General features: G+C 37.4%; 1 protein-coding gene across 1 annotated transcript in view; it reads right to left on the bottom strand.

Moving 5' to 3' along the window:
* syt7a (synaptotagmin VIIa) overlaps window positions 1–25,284 on the bottom strand; it is a gene marked incomplete at its 5' end in the record, with an annotated part of 128,191 nt that overhangs the window by 61,013 nt on the left and 41,894 nt on the right. Inside the window, one exon of the mRNA XM_079411736.1 lies at window positions 11,698–11,801. Coding sequence (XP_079267862.1) covers window positions 11,698–11,801 — 104 coding nt within the window. The remainder of the gene's footprint in view (window positions 1–11,697; window positions 11,802–25,284) is intronic.

The raw sequence follows: 25,284 nt of genomic DNA, 5'->3' as shown, positions 1-25,284 counted from the left end.
CAAACGTTCAATATTAATATTGCATATTTAGAGATATTTTTTCTAAAAATGAAATGTAAATAAATAAATAAAAATTAAAAAATGGACTGCTAACTATAATAAAATGCTTGATTTTGGAAATAAAAATACACCTTATTCTAACTAGTTGCCACTTACACATGCACTTAGTGAAGTCTGGCCTTTAGAAAACTTTTCCATTCACATGCAATATTTCACAAGCTAGTTTTGCAAAATAGCAGGCAAAAAAAAAAATAAACTTGTGCAGTGCAGTATGTACTAAGCTAGTTTTCAATTCCAAACATACTGTATAATCAAACATTTATTACATATGCATGCTGTTTCATACATTATTTGCTGTATACAGTATATGATCAGCATACTACAGTACAGTTAAGATCAATGATGACAATTATACCTGGAGAAAGTGATCTGTTCTATTCCCATTCATCTCAGTACCAGTTATTACTCACTCTAGTTATTAAATTAACTTATTATTGGCAATTTTACAGCAAAATTAAGTGCGCTACCTAACTGCATCTGACAGCAACAACAGAAGCAAAATCTGATTCCACCCTACTGATTCTAGCCTCGCACACTACTTAGGGTGGACAGTATGTGAATTGGAACACTATTTTTATCACATCAATTCCAGTCAGTCAAAAAATCAGCAGTCACTCCTCAAAATGCCTGTTTCCCTTCATTATTAGAGAAATAGTGCCGAGAGAAGCGGCTGTTTTATCAAAAAGTGCAGTACAGAACAAGAGGTCTCCTCCAACCCCAAGACAGGATGTAATTATCACTGCGCTTCACACACAAACACACACACATACAGCAATCTGAGTCTCAGCAGACTTCATTAAGGATTTAATACCAATCTGCTTGACCCCATGACACCTAGTCATGACGCAGAGGAAGCGTGAAGTCCAACTGACTCACAGACAGACTGACTTCCCTCATCGCTCCGGGTGGAGCACAGTCAAACACTAAATAAAGCCATTTTACTTCAGTAATGGGACACATTTCTGAGAGCAATATTCAATGAAAAAAAATATTGATATTGTTTTTGTTTTTTAGAAATATATTTTTATATCTTTTATATATATGCTGTATATATATATATATATATATATATGAAAGAAAATAAAAATATATACACACACAAATATATGCAATAGAAATATAAAAAGCCTGCATGCTCAAAATGTCACTTATGCGATAGCCTGTTTTTAAATTTTTGTTTTTGGAGCATAGGTCTGCTGAATTTTTTTGTTTTTGTAAAACATTTTAAAGTTTTTTCTTTATAAAATAATATGCAAGAAGTTGGGAAGTTTAAATTATAACTCACTAAATTAATTAAACTCAATAAAAAACATTTTTGCTGGAAAATGATGCATATGTTTTAAATTATTGCTGATTAGTTTGTAGTTTTCATAATTAACGCATTCTTACTGATGATTTTGAGTCTTCAAGTGCTCGAAAATCAGCACAGAAATTCTGGAAAAAGTCTGTCTGGCTCTCTCAAACAGACACACATGCACTGATTAAATGGCCAGTGCTGATTAGTAAATCTTTAGAGGTTCTTAACGAGTCTTGAGTAAGAGTTAATGAAGTAAAAAGCAGGTCACAGGCTGGTCAACGGTTACATCTCAACAAACGCCTTCCATTGTGAGACACTGCAGTTCATGTGAAACATTTAACCCTATAAAGTCTGACATATCAAATAACAGTGAGAAAATTCCATTGAAACAAAATCTTTAAATATATATATATGATGAAGATGAACTTCTGATAATTCTGGTGATGTAAATCAATGAGATCTTTATAACAGTATAGCAGACTACTTACATAAAAAGCAAAAACTAAAGCAAAACAAAAATTATATAATTCTATAACTTTGTAGAATCTCCAAAGTCAAAGTTCTCAATATTTACATTTACATTTAATCATTTAGCACAGTGGTTTTCAAACTTTTACACCAAGTACCACATGGCTTATCGGGCATGGTCACACACACAAGGAGAGCAGCTTCTTAGAGAGTAGAAAGGCAGACTAAAGCCATAATCAACTTATTCTCTAAGATGCATAAATGCAACAAATGTTAATAAATGTTAAGCAAAGTCTGTTATCATATTATATATATATAAATATATTGGCTTATGTTGTGATCAGATACACTGATCGGTATATTTTCTATTATGTTTTGTTTCATATTTGTTATTAGTTATTTTTTAATGTTGTGGTGTTTTGTTTTTCTTCCCCCCCAATTAATGTTTGTGTTTTGTTGTTTGGTGTTGTTTATGGATGTAATGTTAATCTTGTGTTTTACTTTGTTTTTTGTTACTATGTTGTGATTGTGATACATTGTGGGACCCCCTCGAAAACGAGATGGTACATCTCAAGGGGTTAATCCTAATAAATAAATTCAAATTTAAACATTGATTAATGATTATTCAAGAAATATTATAATTAATATTAATATTATTATAAAGGCCATTGTAGATCTGCCATCCACTCCTTCATTACATATAGGTAAATAAACTTAAATGAATAAATTAAAATGTACTATACCTAACAGTTAAATAAAAACTGTACTGTACTTAAAAAGTTTTTTTTTTTAAACTACTGTACTGTACTTAAAAAGTAAAAAAATGTACAGTACTTGATAAAAAAAAAATTAACAGGCATCATTTAGCCACCTTGCAAACTTTTCAAAAGTGTTTTAACATTAATTTATATTTAATTAATTGATTCCTCTTGCGAGGGAGCCCATACCACACTTTGAGAATCAGTGATTTAGCATATGCTTTTATCCAAAGCGACTTACAAATGAGGACAATAGAAGCCATCAAAACCAAAAAAGAGCAACAAAATGTAAGTGATGTGGCAAGTTCTGGATAGTCTAACACAGCACAATTAGCAAGTTTTTTTCTATTATTATAAATTTAAAAATAGAATAGAAATAGAGAGAGCTAGTGTTAGAGTGTCAAGTTATTGTTTTTCTTTAAATAAAAAGAAAGCAAGAAAAGAAAAATAATATAAAACGCTATGATAAGAGTTTTTTTAAGGGGTCACCGGATGCCCATTTTCCACGAGTTGAATGATTCTTTAAGGTCTTAATAAAAAGTCTGTAAAATAGTTTGGTTAAAATTTCTCATTGGTAGTGTAAAAAACACCTTTTTAAACCTGTCAAAACAGCCGTTTTGTAGTATTTTCCTTTAAATGTTAATGAGCTCTGCTGACTCCGCCCCTCTCTTCCGAGCCGCTCTCTGAGGGACTGTTTACTTTAGCTGTATTCATGGTGAAACTTGCTAATTAGTACATTAGAAGGGAATGCGCCCCCTGATCTTCCTAAATGCCTCTATGTTTGCGCGAATTATTCGTGATCCAGCTTCACTTACAGAAGAAGTGAGTATAAGGGTTTTTAAATTAATCTTTGCAAATAGCCTTTCCTAATAATGTACTAATTAGCTAGTTTCACGAAAGTAAACAGTCCCTCAGAGAGCGGCTCGGAAGAGAGGGGCGGAGTCAGCAGAGCTCATGAGTGAGCTGTCATCAGTTCCGCCACTGCGTCTTCAGCGGCTCAGATGTCGATATATTCTGCTATATTCATTATTATATCCAACAACAGAATGCCTCAATCGCTTAATCGGAGACATCTTGTCGACACAATGGCAGACTGATGATAACTCACTCAGGACGGGTCTAAGGTAAGACGGTCTTGTCAATCAACTCTCGTGGGAGGGGCCTGTGCAGAACTACATCATTCTGACAGGAATCTCAGAGCAGCCTGATTTGAGAAAGGGGATTTTAAAATAGAGATTTTAAAAACCACTGAGTGGATTTTTAATCATTATAGGATGGATGTGTACACACACTTCCAACACACATTTATGTTCAAACAACTTGTAAACTGAATTTTGTTTTCGATGACCCCTTTAATAAATAAAAAGAAAACAATTAGATAGAACAGAAAGTTTTTTTAATTGAATAAAAGGCAAGTATAGAATAGAAATAGAATAGAGAGTGTTATTATTAGAGAGTTTTGGGGAGTTTTGTTAATAAATGAAAGAAAACAGGCTGATAAAATAGACATAGAACAGAGAGTGCTAGTGATAGAGGGTTAAGTGTAGATGGAAGAGATGTGTCTTTAGCTATTTCTTGAAGACGGCTAAAGATTCAGCTGCTCGGATCGAGTATCATTATAAACTCAACATAATCTCAACATGCTATCCACATTAATTCTATACCTCTGTTCTCTTAGTTTATGACAACTATTGACTTTCTAAACTATTTTTAGCAGAAACATCTGAGGCAAAGCTGCTAGAATGAAACACAACTACGTCTCCTGAGCTTTTAAAGAGCAGCCTTTGAGTAATAAAATGCCCGTCTGGGAATCTCACGCAGGTGTAAAATGAAGCGTCAGACACGCTCGAAACAGATCGAAGAACTACAGACAGCAGAATATGAAAATATTGAGCGCAAAAAAAGCCCTGAAAACCTCTGTTGTCCTGTTTGTCCTTGAATGAAGAAAGTATGATGTATCTGTGTCTCACTCTCATTACACTCATCTGTCTGAAAGTCTGCCTGTCTTCCTGTATGGAGGAGAAGATGCAACCCGATCCCTCTAGACGGACCGGCTACTCCATCCACCCAGCTGACCCACAGTACAGATGAACCCAATCCTTCACGTTTCTTGTTCTCTTCACTGGAAAACTCAGAGGTTTGGAACACTGAGACGATCTTAAAGGGACAGTACATCCAAAAATGACAATTCTGTCATCATTTACTCACCCTCGTGACTTTCTATCGTCTGTGGAACATGAACATAAGAAACAAAAGAAATCGAAGCTCACTAATTCTTTCACCACTATAATGCATTGATAACTTTAAGTGGACTCGGTCTGATTTCATTGGCTTTTCATGGAGTTGGAAGGCAATCGACCAGAGCACTGACGACACACGGCTGCTCCAATCCCGACAGACGAGACTTAATTTAAACGAGCACACAAATGTGTTTATAATCCTGTGTGCTTAATACAATCTAATTCTTACTTGTGTCTGGACTTGAAGAAACCCCAGTTACTCATCTTCTGCCATTTTGGAGAGTACCCCAGAACGTAATCAGCGTTGTTTACATTCAATAAACAGCGCGCACATGCTGAACGTAAACAACACTGATTTTGTTGATTATGTTCTGGGGTACCCTCCAAAATGGCGGAAGATGGTAACTCATGGAGAAGAATTGTTAAATAAGTTATGTTATTATTGTTTTCTTTGTGCACAAAAAGTATTCTCATAGCTTCGTATAATTACAGTTGAACCTCTAATGTCACATGGACTATTGTACTGATGTCCGTGCTACATTTCAGTGCATTGATCATGATAATATCCTTGCTGTCTATGGAGGGTCAGAGAGCTCTCGGATTTCATCAAATATATCTTAATTTGAACGAAGGTCTTACGGGTTTGGAACGACATGAGGGCGAGTAATTAATGACATTTTTATTTTGTGGGTGAACTATCCCTTTAAGCAGACAGTCTACTAATACTCTAATGACTGCTAGTTGACATGTAGTTACAAAGTTACTTACTGTTAGTAGAATGTCTAAAATGGGCTATCAAAATAAAGTGTCGAAAGTCCTAACAGTAAATATCAAACTTCAGCACGTTATTTATGTTTGTCAGCACGCAACACGCTATCAGCAACTCTAAACACCTTTGTGACTGTATAGGAAAACCCCCATATAACTCAAAACACCTTAGCAACTACATTTCAACACCCTCACATAACTCAAAACAACCCAGCAACTGCATAGCAACACATTAACAACCTAAAACACCTTGGCGACTGCATAGCAACACCCTCACATAACTCTACTAAAAAAAACTAGCAACATGCTAACAACCCAAAACACCTTGGCAACTGCATAGCAATACCCTCACAAAACTCAACTCAAAATATCCTAGCAACTGCATAGCAACATGCTAACAACCCAAAACACCTTGGCAACTGCATAGCAATACCCTCACATAACTCAACTCAAAACATCCCAGCAACTGCATAGCAACACGCTAACAACCCAAAACACCTTGGCAACTGCATAGCAACACCCTCACATAACTTAACTCAAAACACCCTAGCAACTGCATAGCAACATGCTTACAACCCAAAACACCTTGGCAACTGCATAGTAATACCCTCACATAACTCAACTCAAAACACCATAGCAACTGCATAGCAACACGCTTAACAACCCAAAACACCTTGGCAACTGCCTAGCATCATCATCACATAACACAATTTAAAATACCCTAGCAACTGCATAGCAACACACTTACAACTGAAAACACCTTAGCAACTGCATAGAAACACCCTCACATAACTCAAAACACCCTAGCAACCGTACAACAACATGCTAACAACCCAAAACACCTTGGCGACTGTATAGCAACACCCTCACATAACTCACCTCAAAACACCCTAGCAACTGCTAACAGCACACTAACAACCCAAAACACCTTGGCAACTGCATAGCAACACCCTCACATAACTTAACTCAAAACACCCTAGCAACTGCATAGCAACATGCTTACAACCCAAAACACCTTGGCAACTGCATAGTAATACCCTCACATAACTCAACTCAAAACACCATAGCAACTGCATAGCAACACGCTTAACAACCCAAAACACCTTTGCAACTGCCTAGCATCACCCTCACATAACTCAATTTAAAATACCCTAGCAACTGCATAGCAACACACTTACAACTGAAAACACCTTAGCAACTGCATAGAAACACCCTCACATAACTCAAAACACCCTAGCAACCGTACAACAACATGCTAACAACCCAAAACACCTTGGCGACTGTATAGCAACACCCTCACATAACTCACCTCAAAACACCCTAGCAACTGCTAGTATAGTATATACAGTATATACATACCACTAAAATAGCATTGATTTTGACCCTTTCAATGAGCACACACACTCTCAGCAAACATAACCACAATTCCTTTAACACGCATCCAACTAACTGCTCAATTTAGCATAATGTTACTGGCAGAGGTGACCTGCCTGAGCTTAATGAGGCAGCGACAGGTGCAGCTTCCTGCTGAAGTGCAGGTCATTTCCTGTTGAAGTTGACGAACACAAGGTCACAAAGCATTCTGAGCACTAAAATACACACAAACATGCATTCACTTAGCCATTGTCATAATAACATGACATTGTAAATCAGACTACTATGGTTTGCTGGTCTTACATAGCAATTTTCACATGATCAGTCTGGTCTGCTGGCTGCTTTTAAAGAGATTTTCAAAGCTAGACCAACTTAATATTGGCATGACCAGGCTGGGAGACCATCTTAAACCATCTATAACCAGGGATAGGGATAGTGCACCCAAAAAAATGAAAATTTGGTGTCGAACTGGACTGGAATTGGAACACCTGAACTGGAGCACTGTATGAGTTAATTCATCATTGGATCATATACGCTGGTATTTTGACTCATTTTGAGTCAAGTTTCTTGCACAGACCAATTGGTTTCCTTCATAAGACCTCAATATATTGTCAGGAGCCACGGGTATTAATTTTGTGTTCCTTGATATGCTTTTTTTATTCTCACTACCCGTATGGGTAGCCGCTGACTTGCATTTTATGAATCACCAGGGACAACAGTTTCAGCTGAAAATCTTCTTTACTGTTCTACTGAAGAAAAAAGTCATCTACATCTTGGATGGCCTGAGGGTAAGTAAATTAATGGCAAATTTTCATTTTTGGGTGAACTATCCCTTTTATAGTCCCTATTATAGACTCAGTACAGAAAATGTTAATGACTTACAGATTAAGCATAACCAAAAAAAATGCCGCATATAGTATTCAAACAAATAAATAAACATTACTTGCTTCAATTATGCATCATTTTTAAATTTGAGGGCATCCATGTAAGAAGGTCTCCAAAGTATAGACAAGTAAACTCATAATTCACTCCCTCAGGCATGCACACACACACTTGTTAGTATGCTTGTTAGTATGCATGTGCACATCCTCACTAACCAAAATACACACATGCACGCACAGTTTTAGAGGGCATTTATGAGCTCAATGATTGCCCGCTGTGATAACCTGCGGTCGCTCTTCTGGGTGGAATAAGGTCAAAGATCATGTACAGTTGTGGCTGAGGATATCTGGCTGAATTTACGATTGCCTGTATGTGTGAAATCTGCCGGCATGTTCAATTAAGTATTTGGCTTCTGGTGGCGTAAATGGGAAATGGCTCTTTTACTTTGAAACACCTTTCAGGTCACTCAAGGTTGTTCCAATCAGCGCTGCCATTTAAAAGTCTGATCAGCGGTTGTGAAAAACCCTTTTGGCTCCTCACATGACATCACCGAGGAAACATGCTGAACGTGTGTGATATCAAACACTTAAACAAATAAACTACATTTACTGAGGAAAATGTTGCTACTATGTTCTGTGTGGTTGCAAGGGTGTTGCTATGCAGTTTCCAAAAGGTTCTGAGTGGTTTCCAACATGTTGATCGGTGGTTGCTATACAGTTAGGATGTATGTAGGTGGTAGTTAAGTGTTCAGAGTTCTTTTTAGTGCTTTGCAGTTGCTGGGATGTTCTGGGTGGTTGCCACAGTGTTGCTACTGTATGTGGTTGCCAAGGTATTCCAAAAAAAAATTCAGCATGTTGCTTGCTGGTTGCTACAGTATGTGGTTGCTAGGGAGTTGCTATGCGGTTTCTAAGGTATTCTAAGTGGTTTTCAGCATGCTGCTTGGTGGTTGCTACAGTGTGTGGTTGCTAGGGAGTTGCTATGCTGTTTCTAATGTATTCTAAGTGGTTTTCAGCATGTTGCTTGGTGTTTGCAAGAGTATGCGGTTGCTAGGGAGTTGCTATGTGGTTTCTACAATATTCTAAGTGGTTTTCAGCATGTTGCTTGGTGTTGCTATGTGGTTTCTAAGGTATTCTAAGTGGTTTACAGCATGTTGCTTGGTGTTGTTATGCGGTTTTTAAGATATTCTAAGTGGTTTTCAGAACATTGCTTGGTGGTTGATACAGTATGTGGTTGCTAGGGCGTTGCTATGCGGTTTCTAAGGTATTTCAAGGGGTCTTTACCATGTTTATTGGTGGTCGCTACAGCATGTGGTTGCAAGGGAGTTACTATGCTGTTTCAAAGCTATTCTAAGTGGTTTTCAGAACATTGCTTGGTGGTTGATACATTTTGTTGTTACTAGGGTGTTTCTATGCAGTTTCTAAGGCATTCTAAGTTGTGTTAAGCATGTTGCTTGGTAGTAGCTACAGTATTTGGTTGCTAGGGCAATTTTATGCGGTGTCTAAAGTATTCTAAGGGGTCTTCAGGATGTTGCTTGGTTGTCACTAAAGTATGTGGTTGGTAGGGCGTTGCTGTGTGGTTTTTTAAGTGGTTTTCAGCACATTGCTTGGTGTTTGTTCAGTATGCGGTTGATAGGTTATTCTGGGTAGTTGCTAGACCATTGCTAAGCATTCTCTGTAGTTTTTAGCAAGTTGCTATGGAGTTGCTAAGGTGTTGTGGGTAGTCATTAGAGCAGTGCCGATCCTAGACTTCTGGGGGCCCTCCGCAAAACTTTGTCGTCCTCGTCCTCGTTGTCGCCGGTTGGGTGGATATGATGAAAGAATGGATGCAATGCATTTGTCCGTGTTTCACTCGGTCTCGAATCGCGCTCGCGGAAAGAGCTCGAGAAACAGTATCTCTTCCGTGACTCGGTACACTTTCAACTCGTTTTTTTAGTCTCGAGCAAGAGACTGTACGACATTCACGTTACATGATTTGGCTGATTTTTTAAAAGAACACCACATTAAAAGAAATGACCATTCATGTTTTCATAACTGGCCAAATTCAAAAACGAAACTAAAAATAAAACATCTTTGAGAGCAAGGGGGCCCCCTGTTGTTTCAGGGCTTGCGTACGCAGCTTGCGTATTCTGAGTATAGGGAGGCTCTGCATTAAAACATTGTTATGCAATTGCTAGGGTATCCTGGGTGGTATATGTGGTTTCTCTACGTTAAAAGTACAATTATATCGCCCACTTTGAACTTGTTATAACGGACACTACTAATAAACAAATAACTGAAATGCAAAACTGTGGACTCATGTATAAACGCTGTACATGCTAAAGCACATGCACACACACAAACACATACCAAACACAAGCACATACAGCCCTCATACAGCTGACTCACTCTCTAGGGTTCACGCACTGGGGGTACATGTATGACACGCATCGGGAATCTATTAGCTTTGACTCACAAAGCCAAACAAACGAGTCAGTGAAGAGCTGTGTGGCGTGTAGGGGTGCCCCCGAATAGTCGACGATTCGATGCTTCGATAGGAGGAGCCTGATTCAACTCCCAATCACACAGTTTATAATGAAACGCTGCGAATTTTTAGAGTTTAGTTGCCGTGTTTCTGCACGTTGTTGTGTGAAGAACGCGTCTACTAGAGTTCATTCAGAGCCACGCAGACACGTTCATGTGCCTTCGGGGCATTTTGTGCAGATAGCCTATAAGTCGTTATGTTTACGTTATGTTGTATAAATAACGAAGCGTACTCTATATGGCATAAATGATGAGTTAAATCCCATTTATTAAAAACCTGCTATCAAAAGCTTCATTCTGGTTTTCCTCAGCGCGTGCAGCTCAAAACAGAAATGCAGAACATTATTAACAACTGTCATGTACATAACGTTATAATGAGAGCACTATTGTAAAAAATGTTGAGAATTCTTAGGGTTTCGCAGAGGTTTAATGTTAACTATCTTTAAATCAAAAGATAAAACATTAAAAACATTATTTACCCCGTTTGTATCTTAGAGGCATTCGATATACATCTTCCCTGTGCATTAAAGTCAGTAATTATGACTGATTTGACTCTTGGTAATGTATTTTGCCCCGCCCCCAAAACACATGATTCGACTCTCAGTCGAATATCGGCAAGATTCGAAAATTCAGATTCGACTATGAAAATCCTTAGTCGAGGACACCACTAGTGGCGTGGTTCCACTCCATCTGTCTAATGAGCCGCTGGACCGTCCTAATCAATAAGCCTTTACACTGATTAATCAGCATAACACCACATTATTATTTCACATTTTACTACAAAATCCTGATTATGAAGCAACATAAAGAAAAATACAAATACTCATTCTGTAGGTCCTCTGTTTGCTCACTTGATTTATAGGGATAGTTCACCCAAAAAGGAAAATTCTGTCATCATTTACTCACCCTCAAGTAGTTCCAAACCTGTATGATTTTTTTTGTTCTGCCGAACACAAAGGAAAATATTTTGAAAAAAGTTTGTATTCAGGCTTTGGTGTCTTGCTTTGTGTTCAGCAGAACAAAGACATTCATACAGGGTTGGAATTACTTGAGGGTGAGTAAAGGATGACATAATTTTCATTTTTGGGTGAACTATCCCTTTAAGGAGAAACATCTGATACAAAGTTCATACTTAACTGAGAATTCAATTAATTCTCCAAGGCTATGAAAGACTAACTTTTAAGCCATGAAATATTAAATCTGTCATGTTATAGAAAGATCAGAAACATTTAAGCTACACAAATGCAGATTCAACACATTGTAAACGTTCTGCCCCATTGTACAAACAAATGCATGTACATGAATGTCTTAAATGTGTGTGTGTAACTCACCAGCTTGCGTTGACACCATCCGCAGACGCCGCAGAGAGCTACCAGCCAAACGCCACACACGGTTACCGCCAACGACACCAGCAGCACGCTCAAAGAGACGGAGCCTGTGAAACACACACACAATGTTAATATCCAAGCATAGGGGGAACAGTCTGACATTTACTCTGACGAGAACGCTAAGTTTATGAAGCCTCTGAAGTCCTAAAGATGGATCAATATTTTTCACGATGGGAACAAATGTGACTGGAGAACAAAATCAGAAAGGGAGAAAAAGACGATTGGAGAGGGAAAGAGGGACAGACATTAAAATCTTAGATATAAAATATGAGATACACCAAGCCCAAAAACATACTGCATCAATATCGAACACTTACAAATGCAAGATCAACATGTCAAAAACACAACTAATGTAGATTTGTACAATATTCACTGAAGAAAGTGTTATCTGAAGACTCTGTGAGTGCATGCACAAAACTGGTGTGGCTTGGATGTTGGCGTTTCTATTCAGGGCGTTTCTATTCAGATGCAAAGGTGTTCTGAGTGGTTTTCAACATGCAGCTTGGTGGTTGCTACAGTATGTGGTTGCTAGGGAATTCTATGTGGTTTCTAATGTATTCCAAGTGGTTTTCAGCATGTTGCTTGGTGGTAGCGACAGCTAGGGAGTTGCTATGCGGTTTCTAAGGTATTCTAAGTGGTCTTTACCATGTTGCTTGGTGGTTGCTACAGCATGTGGTTGCTAAGGAGTTGCTATGCCATTTCTAATGTATTGTAAGTGGTTTTCAGCAGCTACAGAAAACATATTTTACAGTAAATTATCTAATTTTCAGCAATATGAAAAAGCTTGTTGTTTTGTAGAACATTTATATATGATATGAGAACAGTAGGGCCTATAGATAGAGAGTATGTGTTATTTAATAAAAAATTATTATTATATTTTGAGAATTACATTATATTTTCAGAATTTGTTTTTTCAAACATAGTGTGTGGAGTAAAACGCCCCCAGGGGGCAATGGACAATTACTGTAGTTATTCTGTTCTGAACATTAAATCCTTTGTTTTTCCATCAAATGAATTCTAACTAGTTGGTTGAATAAAAATATCTGGACTTTATATTTAAAAATTACCTTAAGTTAGCATCAGGAAGCTAGTTAGTTAGCCAGTTATCATCAGCTAACTTGTTTTTTTTTTTTTTTTTCAAATAGACTATTATAATTTTGTAATTCAGAATTATTGATTATATTCTTTTTTTTAATTTTAAGCTAAAAATGACTGTACTCTGATTTTCCTATAAATGTTTAAAGCAAATTGCTTTGTCAGACTGGGGGGCATTTTTGCCCCATATGTGGGGTAAAACGCCCCCTTGGCACAAATTTTATTTTTGTTAAAAATCTAATAACATGAAAACTCTGGACATTTTTCATACTTGGTTTATAATTTATGTCATTGTCACTAAAACTATGATAACTTTTCTGAACACATTAAACTTTTGTTTCACTGAAAAAAAGGGGGTGTTTTCCCCCACTCTACCCTACAGTATCTCACAGAAGTGAGTACACCCCTCACATTTTTAATGGTAAATATTTTATTATATCTTTTCATGTGACAACACTGAAGAAATGACACTTTGCTGCAATGTAAAGTAGTGAGTGTACAGCTTGTATAACAGTGTAAATTTGCTGTCCCCTCAAAATAACTCAACACACAGCCATTAACATCTAAACCGCTGGCCACAAAAGTGAGTACATCCCTAAGTGAAAATGTCCAGATCTGGCCTAAAGTGTCAATATTTTGTGTGGCCACCATTATTTTCCAGCATTGCCTTAACCCTCTTGGGCATGGAGTTCACCAGAGCTTCACAGGTTGCCACTGGAGTCCTCTTCCACTCCTCCATGACGACATCACGGAGCTGGTGGATGTTAGAGACCTGGAGACATGCTTGGCCAGTCCATCACCTTTACCCTCAGCTTCTTTAGCAAGGCAGTGGTCATCTTGGAGGTGTGTTTGGTGTCATTATCATGTTGGAATACTGCCCTGCGTCCCAGTCTCCGAAGGGAGGGGATCATGCTCTGCTTCAGTATGTCACAGTACATGTTGGCATTCATGGTTCCCTCAGTGAATTGTAGCTCCCCATTGCCGGCAGCACTCATGCAGCCCCAGACCATGACACTCCCACCATCATGCTTGACTGTAGGCAAGACACACTTGTCTTTGTACTCCTCACCTGGTTGCCGCCACACACGCTTGACACCATCTGAACCAAATAAGTTTATCTTGGTCTCATCAGACCACAGGGCATGGTTCCAGTAATCCATGTCCTTAGTCTGCTTGTCTTCAGCAAATTGTTTGCGGGCTTTCTTGTGCATCATCTTTAGAAGAGGCTTCCTTCTGGGATGACAGCAATGCAGACCAATTTGATGCAGTGTGCGGCGTATGGTCTGACTCCCCACCCTTTCAACCTCTGCAGCAATGCTGGCAGCACTCATCCGTCTATTTCCCAAACACAACCTCTGTATATGACGCTGAGCATGTGCACTCAACTTATTTGGTGGACCATGGCGAGGCCTGTTCTGAGTGGAACCTGTCCTGTTAAACCGCTGTATGGTCTTGGCCACCGTGCTGCAGCTCAGTTTCATGGTCTTGGCAATCTTCTTATAGCCTACGCCATCTTTATGTAGAGCAACAATTATTTTTTTCAGATCCTCAGAGAGTTCTTTGTCATGAGGTGCCATGTTGAACTTCCAGTAACCAGTATGAGAGAGTGAGAGCGATAACACCAAATTTAACACACATGCTCCCCATTCACACCTGAGACCTTGTAACACTAACGAGTCACATGACACCGGGGAGAGAAAATGGCTAATTGGGCAAAATTTGGACTTTTCACTTAGAGGTGTACTCACTTTTGTGGCCAGCGGTTTAGACATTAATGGCTGTGTGTTGAGTTATTTTGAGGGGACATCAAATTTACACTGTTATACAAGCTGTACACTCACTACATTACATTGTAGCAACGTGTCATTTCTTCAGTGTTGTCACATGAAAAGATATAATAAAATATTTAAAAAAATGTGAGGGTGTACTCACTTCTGTGAGATATTGTATGTGGTTGCTAGGGCATTGCTAGGCGGTTTCTAAGTCACGATTCTAAGTCACGAGAGTATGTGGTTGGTAGGGTGTTGCTGTGTAGTATTTGAAGTGGCTTTTAGCACATTGCTTGGCGTTTGTTATAGTGTGCGGTTGATAGGGTATTCTGGATGGTTGCTAGACCATTGCTACTGTAGGTGTTCTGTGTAGTGTGTAGCATGTTGCTATGGAGTTGCTAAGGTGTTGTGGGTAGTCACTAGGGTGTTGCTATGTATTTACTACGGTGTTCTAGGTAGGCTGCAGTAGGGTGGTAGTTGGGTGTTGGGAAGTCACCAGGGCTTTTTTCTATGTGGTTTCCAAGGCATTACTATGCAGTTGCCTAGGTGTTCTGAGTGTTTTCTTCATGTTGCTCTGTGGTTACTAAGGTGTTCTTGGTAGACTGCACTTTGGCGGTATTTAAGGTGTTCTAAATGGATTTTACTGTGTTGCTCTTCAAACTGCTGTAAATGAGCTGAAAGAGAAAACTGGCATTTAACAGTTTAAGCTAATGACTGCACTCAGACATTTTGTAACACAACAATACATAAAATTGATGTATGTAGCTAAAAGAGTTTGCATACATATGCTTACATAGACTATAGATTGTGTTTCGACTGACAATGACACATGAAATGGAGCTCGCTAAGCTAGAAGCATAATGTTAGGATACATAATGACAAAGGAAACTGTAGGTATAACATGCATGTAGTAGATAAGTGCTGAGGGCCACAGATGTGAGACACATAGAGAGACAGACAGAACTGAAAAAGACAGAGAGAGACAGGAAGGAACCTGACAAAATATGATGAATGGACACATCTGCTGATGGAGGTGTAGGGAGGAGATGGAGGGATGGATGGATGGTTGAGGGGAGTGATGGACGGGAGTAAAGAGTGATAAATGTTTAAGATTGATCTCTCCTGTGAACTGAAGGGACAAAGCGTGATGCACTCATGCAGTCAACGTGTGTGTTGTGTGTGTGTGTGTGTGTGTGTGTGTGTGTGTGTGTGTCCGTATAATACACAGGCTCTTTGATCTGCTGTTCCAGCACAACCTTGTGAAATGAAAACAGAAGCAAACTTTTAGAAAGAGATTCTGTTCCACATCAACAATGCTTTACTGTCATAAATATTCTTAATAATAGAAAAGCTTGTGGAACATAAATAAAATAATTGATTAATTAAAAAATGTATTTTGAATAATATATAACAAATATATATTTAATATTAAAATGTATTCTTACTATTTATTATTAAATAAAATATATAAATATATTATATAAATCTCCATAGCAACATAAACAAAGAACACCTATGGTAGCAATACCCTAGCAATCCGAACACCCTAGCAACCACAGAGCAAATAAATTTTCTTTTTTAACACCTTCATCTGTTGTTTTGTTTCACACCGTACACACTTCTTATCAAATGTTTTGCTTAAGCTATATTTCTCCAGAATAAATGTGACCAGCTTTTATATTTTGTTATCTACATTTAGACATTTTGAGGTGTCCACATACTTTTGTAAGTCGCTTTATCTTTTTTCTCTCGTTGTTTCCATCAGCACTATTATAATCAGACACTGAAGAAGTAGTTCTGGGGAAAGGATTGTGTTTTCTCTATCTCTTTCTTACAGACACTCTCTCACCCATACAAACAGAAAAAAACACAGTTCACCACTTTTGAAAAAAGTGAAGGGAAAAAAAACTGAGGTGATGTTGCGATAGACCAGACTGGGTTGGATCCATTTGCAGCTTTTATTAAGATTGGTCAAACAGGCAGGGTCAATCACCAGCAAACTGAGCAATAGAGGCGAGGCAGAGACAGAGTCGAGAAAACAGGCGGAAGGTCGAGGCAAGCAGCGAGAATCAAAAGTCCAATAAACAAATCCAAGTTGGGGCAGGCAGAGAACAATCAGCAACGATACACAGTCCAGGGTCAAGAGGTATAAAACAAACACGGGTAATAACGCTCAGAAATGACAGCCAGGGCAAATCAAGACTTCGCAATGAGGTGCTGTGTGTGAATGGCTTTTATGTGTGTGTGTGTTAATGAGATGCAGGTGTGGAGTGCAATCAGTCCCAGGCATGATGGGAATTGTAGTCTGAGGTGGCGTGCAACAGTTAGTGTAGTGCAAGAGTTCATGTGGTGAGCGAATGACCTCTGGTGGTGAGTTAATGGAAGTTCATGGCCAGGATTCCTGACAGGTGAAATCGCTTTCTGAAACTGATCAACACTGACTTAATGCCATAAACTCATCCAGATATCATCCAGATTTGTTCCAGTGTTTGGAACTGCATACTACCATACTACTTTTTACAAAATCCAGTATGTATGCAGTGGACAGTATGTGATTTTTCTGCATGCATGGAATATGTTTGTGCAGTGCACAAAAAAAACGATTTTCACGTTGCAGTTCTAGTGTGTCAAATGAATCATATGATTTTTTAAACATTTCCTATAGCATTTCCTCGAGTCCAAGAACAGCAATATTATTATTAGTATTAGTATTATTATTATTAGACCTTTTCCACGTAATTGCATATTACGTGACGTCACGAACGCGCATCACAGAACAGAGCAAGGCGAGCATTTGTGCTTATAAAACTTAAACTTTTTTATTTATTTTTGAAATGACCGATCGTTTCGCTAGATAACACCCTTATTCATCGTCTGGTATCGTTTAAAGCCCTTTGAAGCTGCACTGAAACTGTCATTTGGACCTTGAACCGTTTGGGTCCCAATGAAGTCCATTTTATGGAGAAATGTTTTCATTAAAAACCTTAATTTCTTTTCGACTGAAGAAAGAAAGACATGGACATCTTGGATGACATGGGGGTGAGTAAATTATCAGCAAAAGTTTTTTTAAAAGTGAACTAATCCTTTAATGGCGACATACCGGAGAGCGTACTACATCTGCTTAATTTCCAGCTGATCAGAGCAGATCGGGGCGCGGAATCAACGGGGAAATCGCGCAGCGACGGGATGTGCTTTTACATCAATGAGAGGTGGTGTACAGATGTAACTGTGTTAAAGAAGATGTGCTGTTTTCAATTCTAGAAACGCTCTTCATTAACTGCAAGCCTTTCTACTCACCGCAGGAGTTCTGCTTGTTCATTCTCATGAGTGTCTACACTCCGCCCCAAGCGCACGTGAGCACAGCTTTACAGAAACTCGCTGATATGATCACAGAGAGTGAGCAACAACACCCGGACTCTGTTTAAATCACTCTTGGGGACTTTAATAAAGCAAATCTCTCCCGCGAACTGCCAAAATAAAGACAGCACATCACATGTCCCACCAGAGACAGTAATATATTGGATCACTGTTACACAGCGATAAAGGACGCATATCACTCGGTTCCACGAGCAGCTTTAGGACTCTCTAAACACTGTTTGGTTCATCTTATTCCGTCCTACAGGCAGAAACTTAAATCTGCAAAACCTGTATTAAGATCTGTTAAAAGATGGACTAATGAAACAGAGCGGGATTTACAAGCCTGTTTCTCTCTCACTGATTGGACTGTTTTTGAAAATGCTGCCAACGATCTGGACGAGCTCACAGAGACTGTAACATCTAATATCAGTTTCTGTGAGGATATGTGCATTCCTACCAGGACTCATTTAACCTACAACAATGACAAACCATGGTTCACTGCAAAATTCAGACAGCTCCGTCAGGCCAAAGAAGATGCTTACAGAAAGGGGGATAAAGTCTTGTATAAACAGGCCAAATACACACTGGAAAAGGAGATCAGAGTGGCAAAAAGGAATTATTCTGACAAGCAAAGGAACAAATTGTCTTCCAGTGATCCTGCTTCAGTGTGGAAAGGTATGAAGGATATCACCAGTTACAAGTCACTATCCCCCAGCACTCTGGAGAATCAACAACTGGCAGAAGATTTGAATGACTTTTACTGTAGGTTTGAAAAAACAACCCACACCCACCCTGAACACCTCTCCACACAACCATTAACACCTCCAGCAACCCCCCTCTCCCCCACACCTACATTTCAAATCAGTGAAGATGACGTGTGCCAGGTCTTCAGAAAGAACAAAAGAAGGAAAGCACCAGGCCCAGACGGTGTGTCACCTGCCTGCCTAAAAGCCTGTGCTGTTCAGCTGGCCACCATCTTCACACAGATCTTCAACAGATCACTGGAGCTGTGCGAAGTCCCCTCGTGCTTCAAACGCTCCTCCATCATCCCCGTCCCAAAGAAACCCAAAATTACCGGACTTAATGACTACAGACCTGTGGCCCTAACGTCTGTGGCCATGAAATCATTTGAAAGACTGGTTTTGGCTTATCTGAAGGACATCACTGGATGGTCAATATCACTGTCAATATGGGACTGCACTTCACCCTGCAGCATCTGGACAGACCAGGGACTTATGTGAGGATCCTGTTTGTGGACTTCAGCTCCGCTTTTAACACCATCATCACGGACACCCTTCAAAATAAACTGTCTCAGCTCTCTGTCCCCACATCCGTCTGTCACCAGCTTCCTGACAGACAGACAGCAGTTAGTAATATATATATAATATAATATATTAGTTTATATATACAGATTTGTCGGCTGCACATCCATGATGCGAATCTCCCGTTCCACCACATCCCAAAGGTGCTCTATTGGATTGAGATCTGGTGACTGTGGAGGCCATTTGAGTAAAGTGAACTCATTGTCATGTTCAAGAAACCAGTCTGAGATGATATGAGCTTTGTGACATGGTGCATTATCCTGCTGGAAGTAGCCATCAGAAGATGGGTACACTGTAGTCATAAAGGGATGGACATGGTCAGCAACAATACTCAGGTAGGCTGTGGTGTTGAAACGATGCTCAATTGGTACTAAGGGGCCCAAAGTGTGCCAAGATATCCCCCAAAAATATCCCCCACACCACCAGCCTGAACCGTTGAGACAAGGCAGGATGGATCCATGCTTTCATGTTCTTTACGCCAAATTCTGACCCTACCATCTAAATGTCGCAGCAGAAATCGAGACTCATCAGACCAGGCAACGCTTTTCCAATCTTCTATTGTCCAATTTTGGTGAGCCTGTGTGAATTGTAGCCTCCGTTTCCTGTTCTTAGCTGACAGGAGCGGCACCCGGTGTGGTCTTCTGCTGCTGTAGCCCATCTGCTTCAGGGTTCGATGTGTTGTGCGTTCAGAGATGGTATTCTGCATACCTTGGTTGTAACGAGTGTTTTTTTTGTAAATATGGGACTGCACTATTTTTTGTAACAATTTCATCAGCGATTACGGAGAGAATAGAGACTTACGTCCAGATGTCAGTAAAATTATTATTTTCAGCATGTATTTGGCTTAAAAGCAAGAGTGTTTTATAATGAACTCTGATTATGCGGTGGTCAGAGATTTAGTGATTCTGAATGGATCCGTATATTAAAGGCAGGCTTTAGTGGTCTTTGGCGTCTCCCTGTGGTCCTGTTTGGTTTTGCAGCTTGACTTGTGCTAATTTGTATTGAAAACTTTTATTTAATTATTGATTGATTGTGGCACTATACATACATTGTGAATTATTAAAAAGTACTTATTTATTTAACATAAATAAATAAATAAATAAATGGGGGTTGAGTACCAGCACTTCTATTTTATTACAAAACAAAATCTTAATTTTTTTTTTTTTTTTTTACTGTTCTTGCTCTGCACTATTATTGCATAATTTTTTTTATCCATATTGCCAAAGTATGCAGTACATAATGTGTAGCCTAAGTTTTTAGGGCAGCTCAAACCAAGTGGTCAAGGTTTGGCTAGTTAGCATGATCCTGTTAGCCTTTGCTGGTAGATAGTGTAAACGGACACAAGTAGTACACGCACACACACACACATAGATAGATAGATAGATATAGATAGATAGATAGATAGATAGATAGATAGATAGATAGATAGATAGATAGATAGATAGATAGATAGATAGATAGATAGATAGATAGATAGATAGATAGATAGATAGATAGAGTATATAATATTTATTATTGCAATGAAAATTATTCATACAATATTTTATGAAAATAATATTTATTTATAATATAATTAATAATATACTTATAATTAATAATAAAAAACTAAACTAAAACCAATAATTTGCAAAAAAAAAAAAAAAAAATGCAAATGAACAAAAACTAAATGAAATTGAAAACAAATAATTGATCAATTGAAAATACATTTAAAATAAAAAAGACAAGCAGAACCATTAAGTACTGTCACGTGATTGAATGCAACAATATTTTGTAAAATTAAAGAATTTATTATTTACATAAAAATTAATTCTGCTTGTTTCATTTAAATCATTAAAGAAAAATATTTGTATTATAATTTTTCAAAATTAATTTAATAAATTATTCAAATTAAATTAGTCAAATATATAATTATCAGAATCATTGTGTGTCCCTGGGTGTCAAATTTATGGCCTAGTCCCATTTGATCTAAAGGAAGGCAGGTTTCATAGCAAATCCTGCTTAATGCTGGACCGTTTCGGTGAGGCTGTGAACCTGTGGCCTTGGCCTTCATCAAAACAACCTTCACCTTTATCTGAGAAAGACACAGAGTGGTAGATTATGTTTGTGTCTCACACACACACACACACACACATATCTGGGTCTTTTATCGGAGTGTGTGTCAGTGTAATCGCTGCTGACCCCGGGGAGCAGAAGAGAGGAACGGGAGGATGAAGGTACGGCCAGAGGAGGAGTACGGCTGATGAAATCTAAACGAGAGAAAGCGTCCCCGCTGAAGGACACACACACACTACTGGAGCCCCGTATTTCTTCACCTAAATAGTGTGCAGTTAGCAGAACGAGACAGACGGAGAAAGATAAGGAGAAGTTTGGTTATTGTTTTGCGTCTGAAGATAACGTTCCTCTCAGACGGCCACCACGAGTGCATTCGGCCGCTTCATGTGATTCTGATCTCTGATATATGAAGAAGTCTGGCTGTAATAACACTGAAACCTCACAGACGGTGAATCTGCACCATTCAAAGACGGACAATACCTCGCTCTCCACCCTCTAAATATCCAAAACCGCACAGATGATTCGAAGAAATGCAGAAGTTCACGGTGTAAAAGCGCAATAGGAAAGCCGGCGGGAAATAAACAAGCTCTTTTTAATATCTCAACTGTTTCTTCTAGACAACAACAATGCAGATCTCACAAGTCATATTACACTCCAAAATCAAAAGAAAGAACATTGATAGTTTAGACATTAAAGACATTTTGAATAAAAAATTGTTATTATTATTAATTTTTACATATTTACATTTTATTTAGTGTTTGTTGACAATTAAGAATATATTCTTATTTTCACATTACTATACATCAGATAAATACATTTTATTGTTTTGTATTATTATGAATAATAATAATTAGTAGTAGTAGTAGCAGCAGCATTACTAATAATAATATGAAACAATAATATGTATTGGTAGTATAATAATAGTATAATAATAATAATTATTATTATTATATATTTATAATTTATTTAGATATTACTTGTTGACAATTAAGAATATATTCTTATTTTCACATTACTATAAACAGATAAATAAATAGTATTGTTTTATATTATTAATAATAATAACAGTAGTGGTAGTAGAGTAGTAGTAGTAGAAGCATTAATAATATAATATAAAACAATAATATTTATTGGTAGTATAATAATAACAATAACAATTTCACATTACTATACAACAGATAAATAAATATTAATGTTTTATATTATTATGAATAATAATATTAATAATTAGTAGTAGTAGCAGCAGTATTACTAACAATAATATAAAACAATAATATTTATTGGTAATCTAATAATAATAATAATTTTTATTGTATTTTAAATTAGTATTTTATTTCAATAGTACTTAGTAGCTGACAATTAAGAATATATGTTTTTATTTTTACATTACTATACAAGATAAATATTTTTTTTTGTCTTATATTATTATGAATAATAATCAGAAGAAGAACTGGTAGTAGCAGCATTACTACTAATAATATAAAACAATAATATTTATTGGTAGTATAATAATAATAATAATAATGATCTTTTAAACAATTGTTATATATTTTAATATTTATATATTTCATAGTATTTGTTGACAATTAAGAATATATTCTTATTTTCACATTATATCATTATATAACATTATATAACAAATAAATAAATAAAATGTTTTATGTTATTATGAATAATAATAATAGTATAGCAGCATTACCGATAATAATATAAAACAATAATAATAATAATAATAATAAAGTGATTTTTAGGTAAATTAATTCAATAGTATTCAGGTAATATTTGTTGAACAGTCTTTGAAGATGAAGTAATACAACAAAAACTATTTAAAATAAATAAATTAATTAATTAGTGGAAAAAAATAAGAGGAGTAATGAGAATTCCGGGGGGGGGGGGATTTTTTCATTATCATGAATAATGATAACATGGACAAAAATATGCAAGATCCTAAAATAGGCTTCATTTTCTTTTCCATTTTCTAAATTAAATTTTTTATCTTTTTCTTTTGATTTTGGCATAAATTGTGGCCAGGACAAGGTTTTATGAGATTCGCCCAGTGAAAATGAATCTCTCATGTCTCATCTAGACACATCTCATCTCAAACTCTGCTCAGAACTGCCAAGATCACAAGTCAGGAATCTCAAACATTTCTCATCAAACTCTCCCAAGACCACATCCATTTCACAGCTCTCTATACTGACTTTCTGTGTCTATTTTTATACCCCCCAAAAGAATTTTCAGAGAAACAGAGTACACAAGATTTACCTCAAACACAGCATGAGCGAGAGAACTCCATTACATCTCCTGTAAGCAATGGAGAAACAGCAAGCCATGCACTCGGTGTGTGTGTGTGTGTGTGCTTGGTCTCTGCGTGAGATCCTGAGTGTATTAGTCTTATCAGAGGTACGAGAAGATGATTAGAGCTCAAGTGCATTAGACTCACACAGACACGCACACACACACACACACACACAAACAAACATCTAGCTCCCCTGATTGACTTTTAATGATTTACTGGCAGTATAGTTTGAGCTCACAGCACTGCATTAAAGCTCCTGATAACAACTTCATCCTGCTTTTATGCTCTTTAGGAATAATAATATCTATTCTGCTTCCTTCTTATTACATCAGCATGACCGGACACAGCAAAAATAGTCATCGTTGATGTGTAAATAAGTCCACATCACAGTTTAGTTTGAGTAGATCTTATTAACTGACAAGGGAGGAAGTTCAGTCAGTTTTCACATATACTGATGGTCAAAAGTTTGGAATAATTATGATTTTTTAATGTTTCTAAAAGAAGTCACTTATGCTCATCAAGGCTGCATTAAAAATACAGTAAAAACTGTAATATTGTGAAATATTATTACAATTTAAAATAACAATATATTGTCAAATGTAATTTATTTCTGTGATCAAAGCTGAATTTTCAGCATCATTACTCCAGTCTCAATGTCACATGATCCTTCAGAAATCATTCAAATATACTGATTTACTGCCGATTTACACCATAAGCTCTAAAATGACCTTAAATATAATCATTAAAACAGCATTACATCAATTTGATTATGGGTTAAATAGATAAATACACTTGTACTGAACCCATAATAATCAGTAAAGTACAGCAGCAAAACGGTCTATTTAAGTCTAAGGCTTGATACTTCACATACGTGAGCGCAAATGTGTTTACACATAAAAATGGTCTTGATAAACTGTAATGTTTTAGCCAAATTTAAAAAAGAAAAAGTAATAAGTGGACCTCAGGGGTTAAAATGATAAATAAATGTATGAGCACTTAAAAATCTTTCTGTCAGAGTTTAAGCGTTCTCTGTCATTTGTGGGTCATATGATATTTCAATTTGCTCTGCTAATTCACTTTATCTGACTGAAGGATTTGATAATGGAGCAAATTACACTTCCAGAGAGCAAAAGAAAGCCAGAGACGGAGATAGAGATGTGTGTGTAAGAAGGTGAAACGTCCATCTGTAGTCTGGAGCTAAAAAACATCCTGCTGCTAGTAGATGTTAGCCACTCTGCTAAGTATCCAGAGCACTTAGCAGCGGCGCTCTTATGTAATCTGCTTGTTCCTCTTAAATATTCAAAGCGGTTAGTGCACAGGCTTCAACTCACTGAGCTGCACCACTTGTAGCACTTAAACATAAAAAGGCCCAAAATAAAACAATAATAAACCAGATTTTAGCTGTTTTTGTTCAAAATGTGAGTGGTGCTCGCCCATGCAAACACTGCCACTGTCAACATAGCTTAGGTTTCTAGGCAGCTGTTTGCTGGCCCAATTCAGCCTTTTCCCCCTTTATTTTATCATCCACTACAATATACACCACCTTTAAAAATGTTTGGGGTATTTTTATTTTTTTTGAAAGGAAATAATTATTGTATTCAGGCAGTAAAGACATGTATAATGTCTATAACATTAT

Source organism: Barbus barbus, assembly GCF_936440315.1.
Source record: "Barbus barbus genome assembly, chromosome: 48".
Taxonomy (NCBI): domain Eukaryota; kingdom Metazoa; phylum Chordata; class Actinopteri; order Cypriniformes; family Cyprinidae; genus Barbus; species Barbus barbus.
The sequence above is the reverse complement of the archived record's forward strand: the minus strand, read 5'-3'. Positions and strand labels throughout refer to the sequence as shown.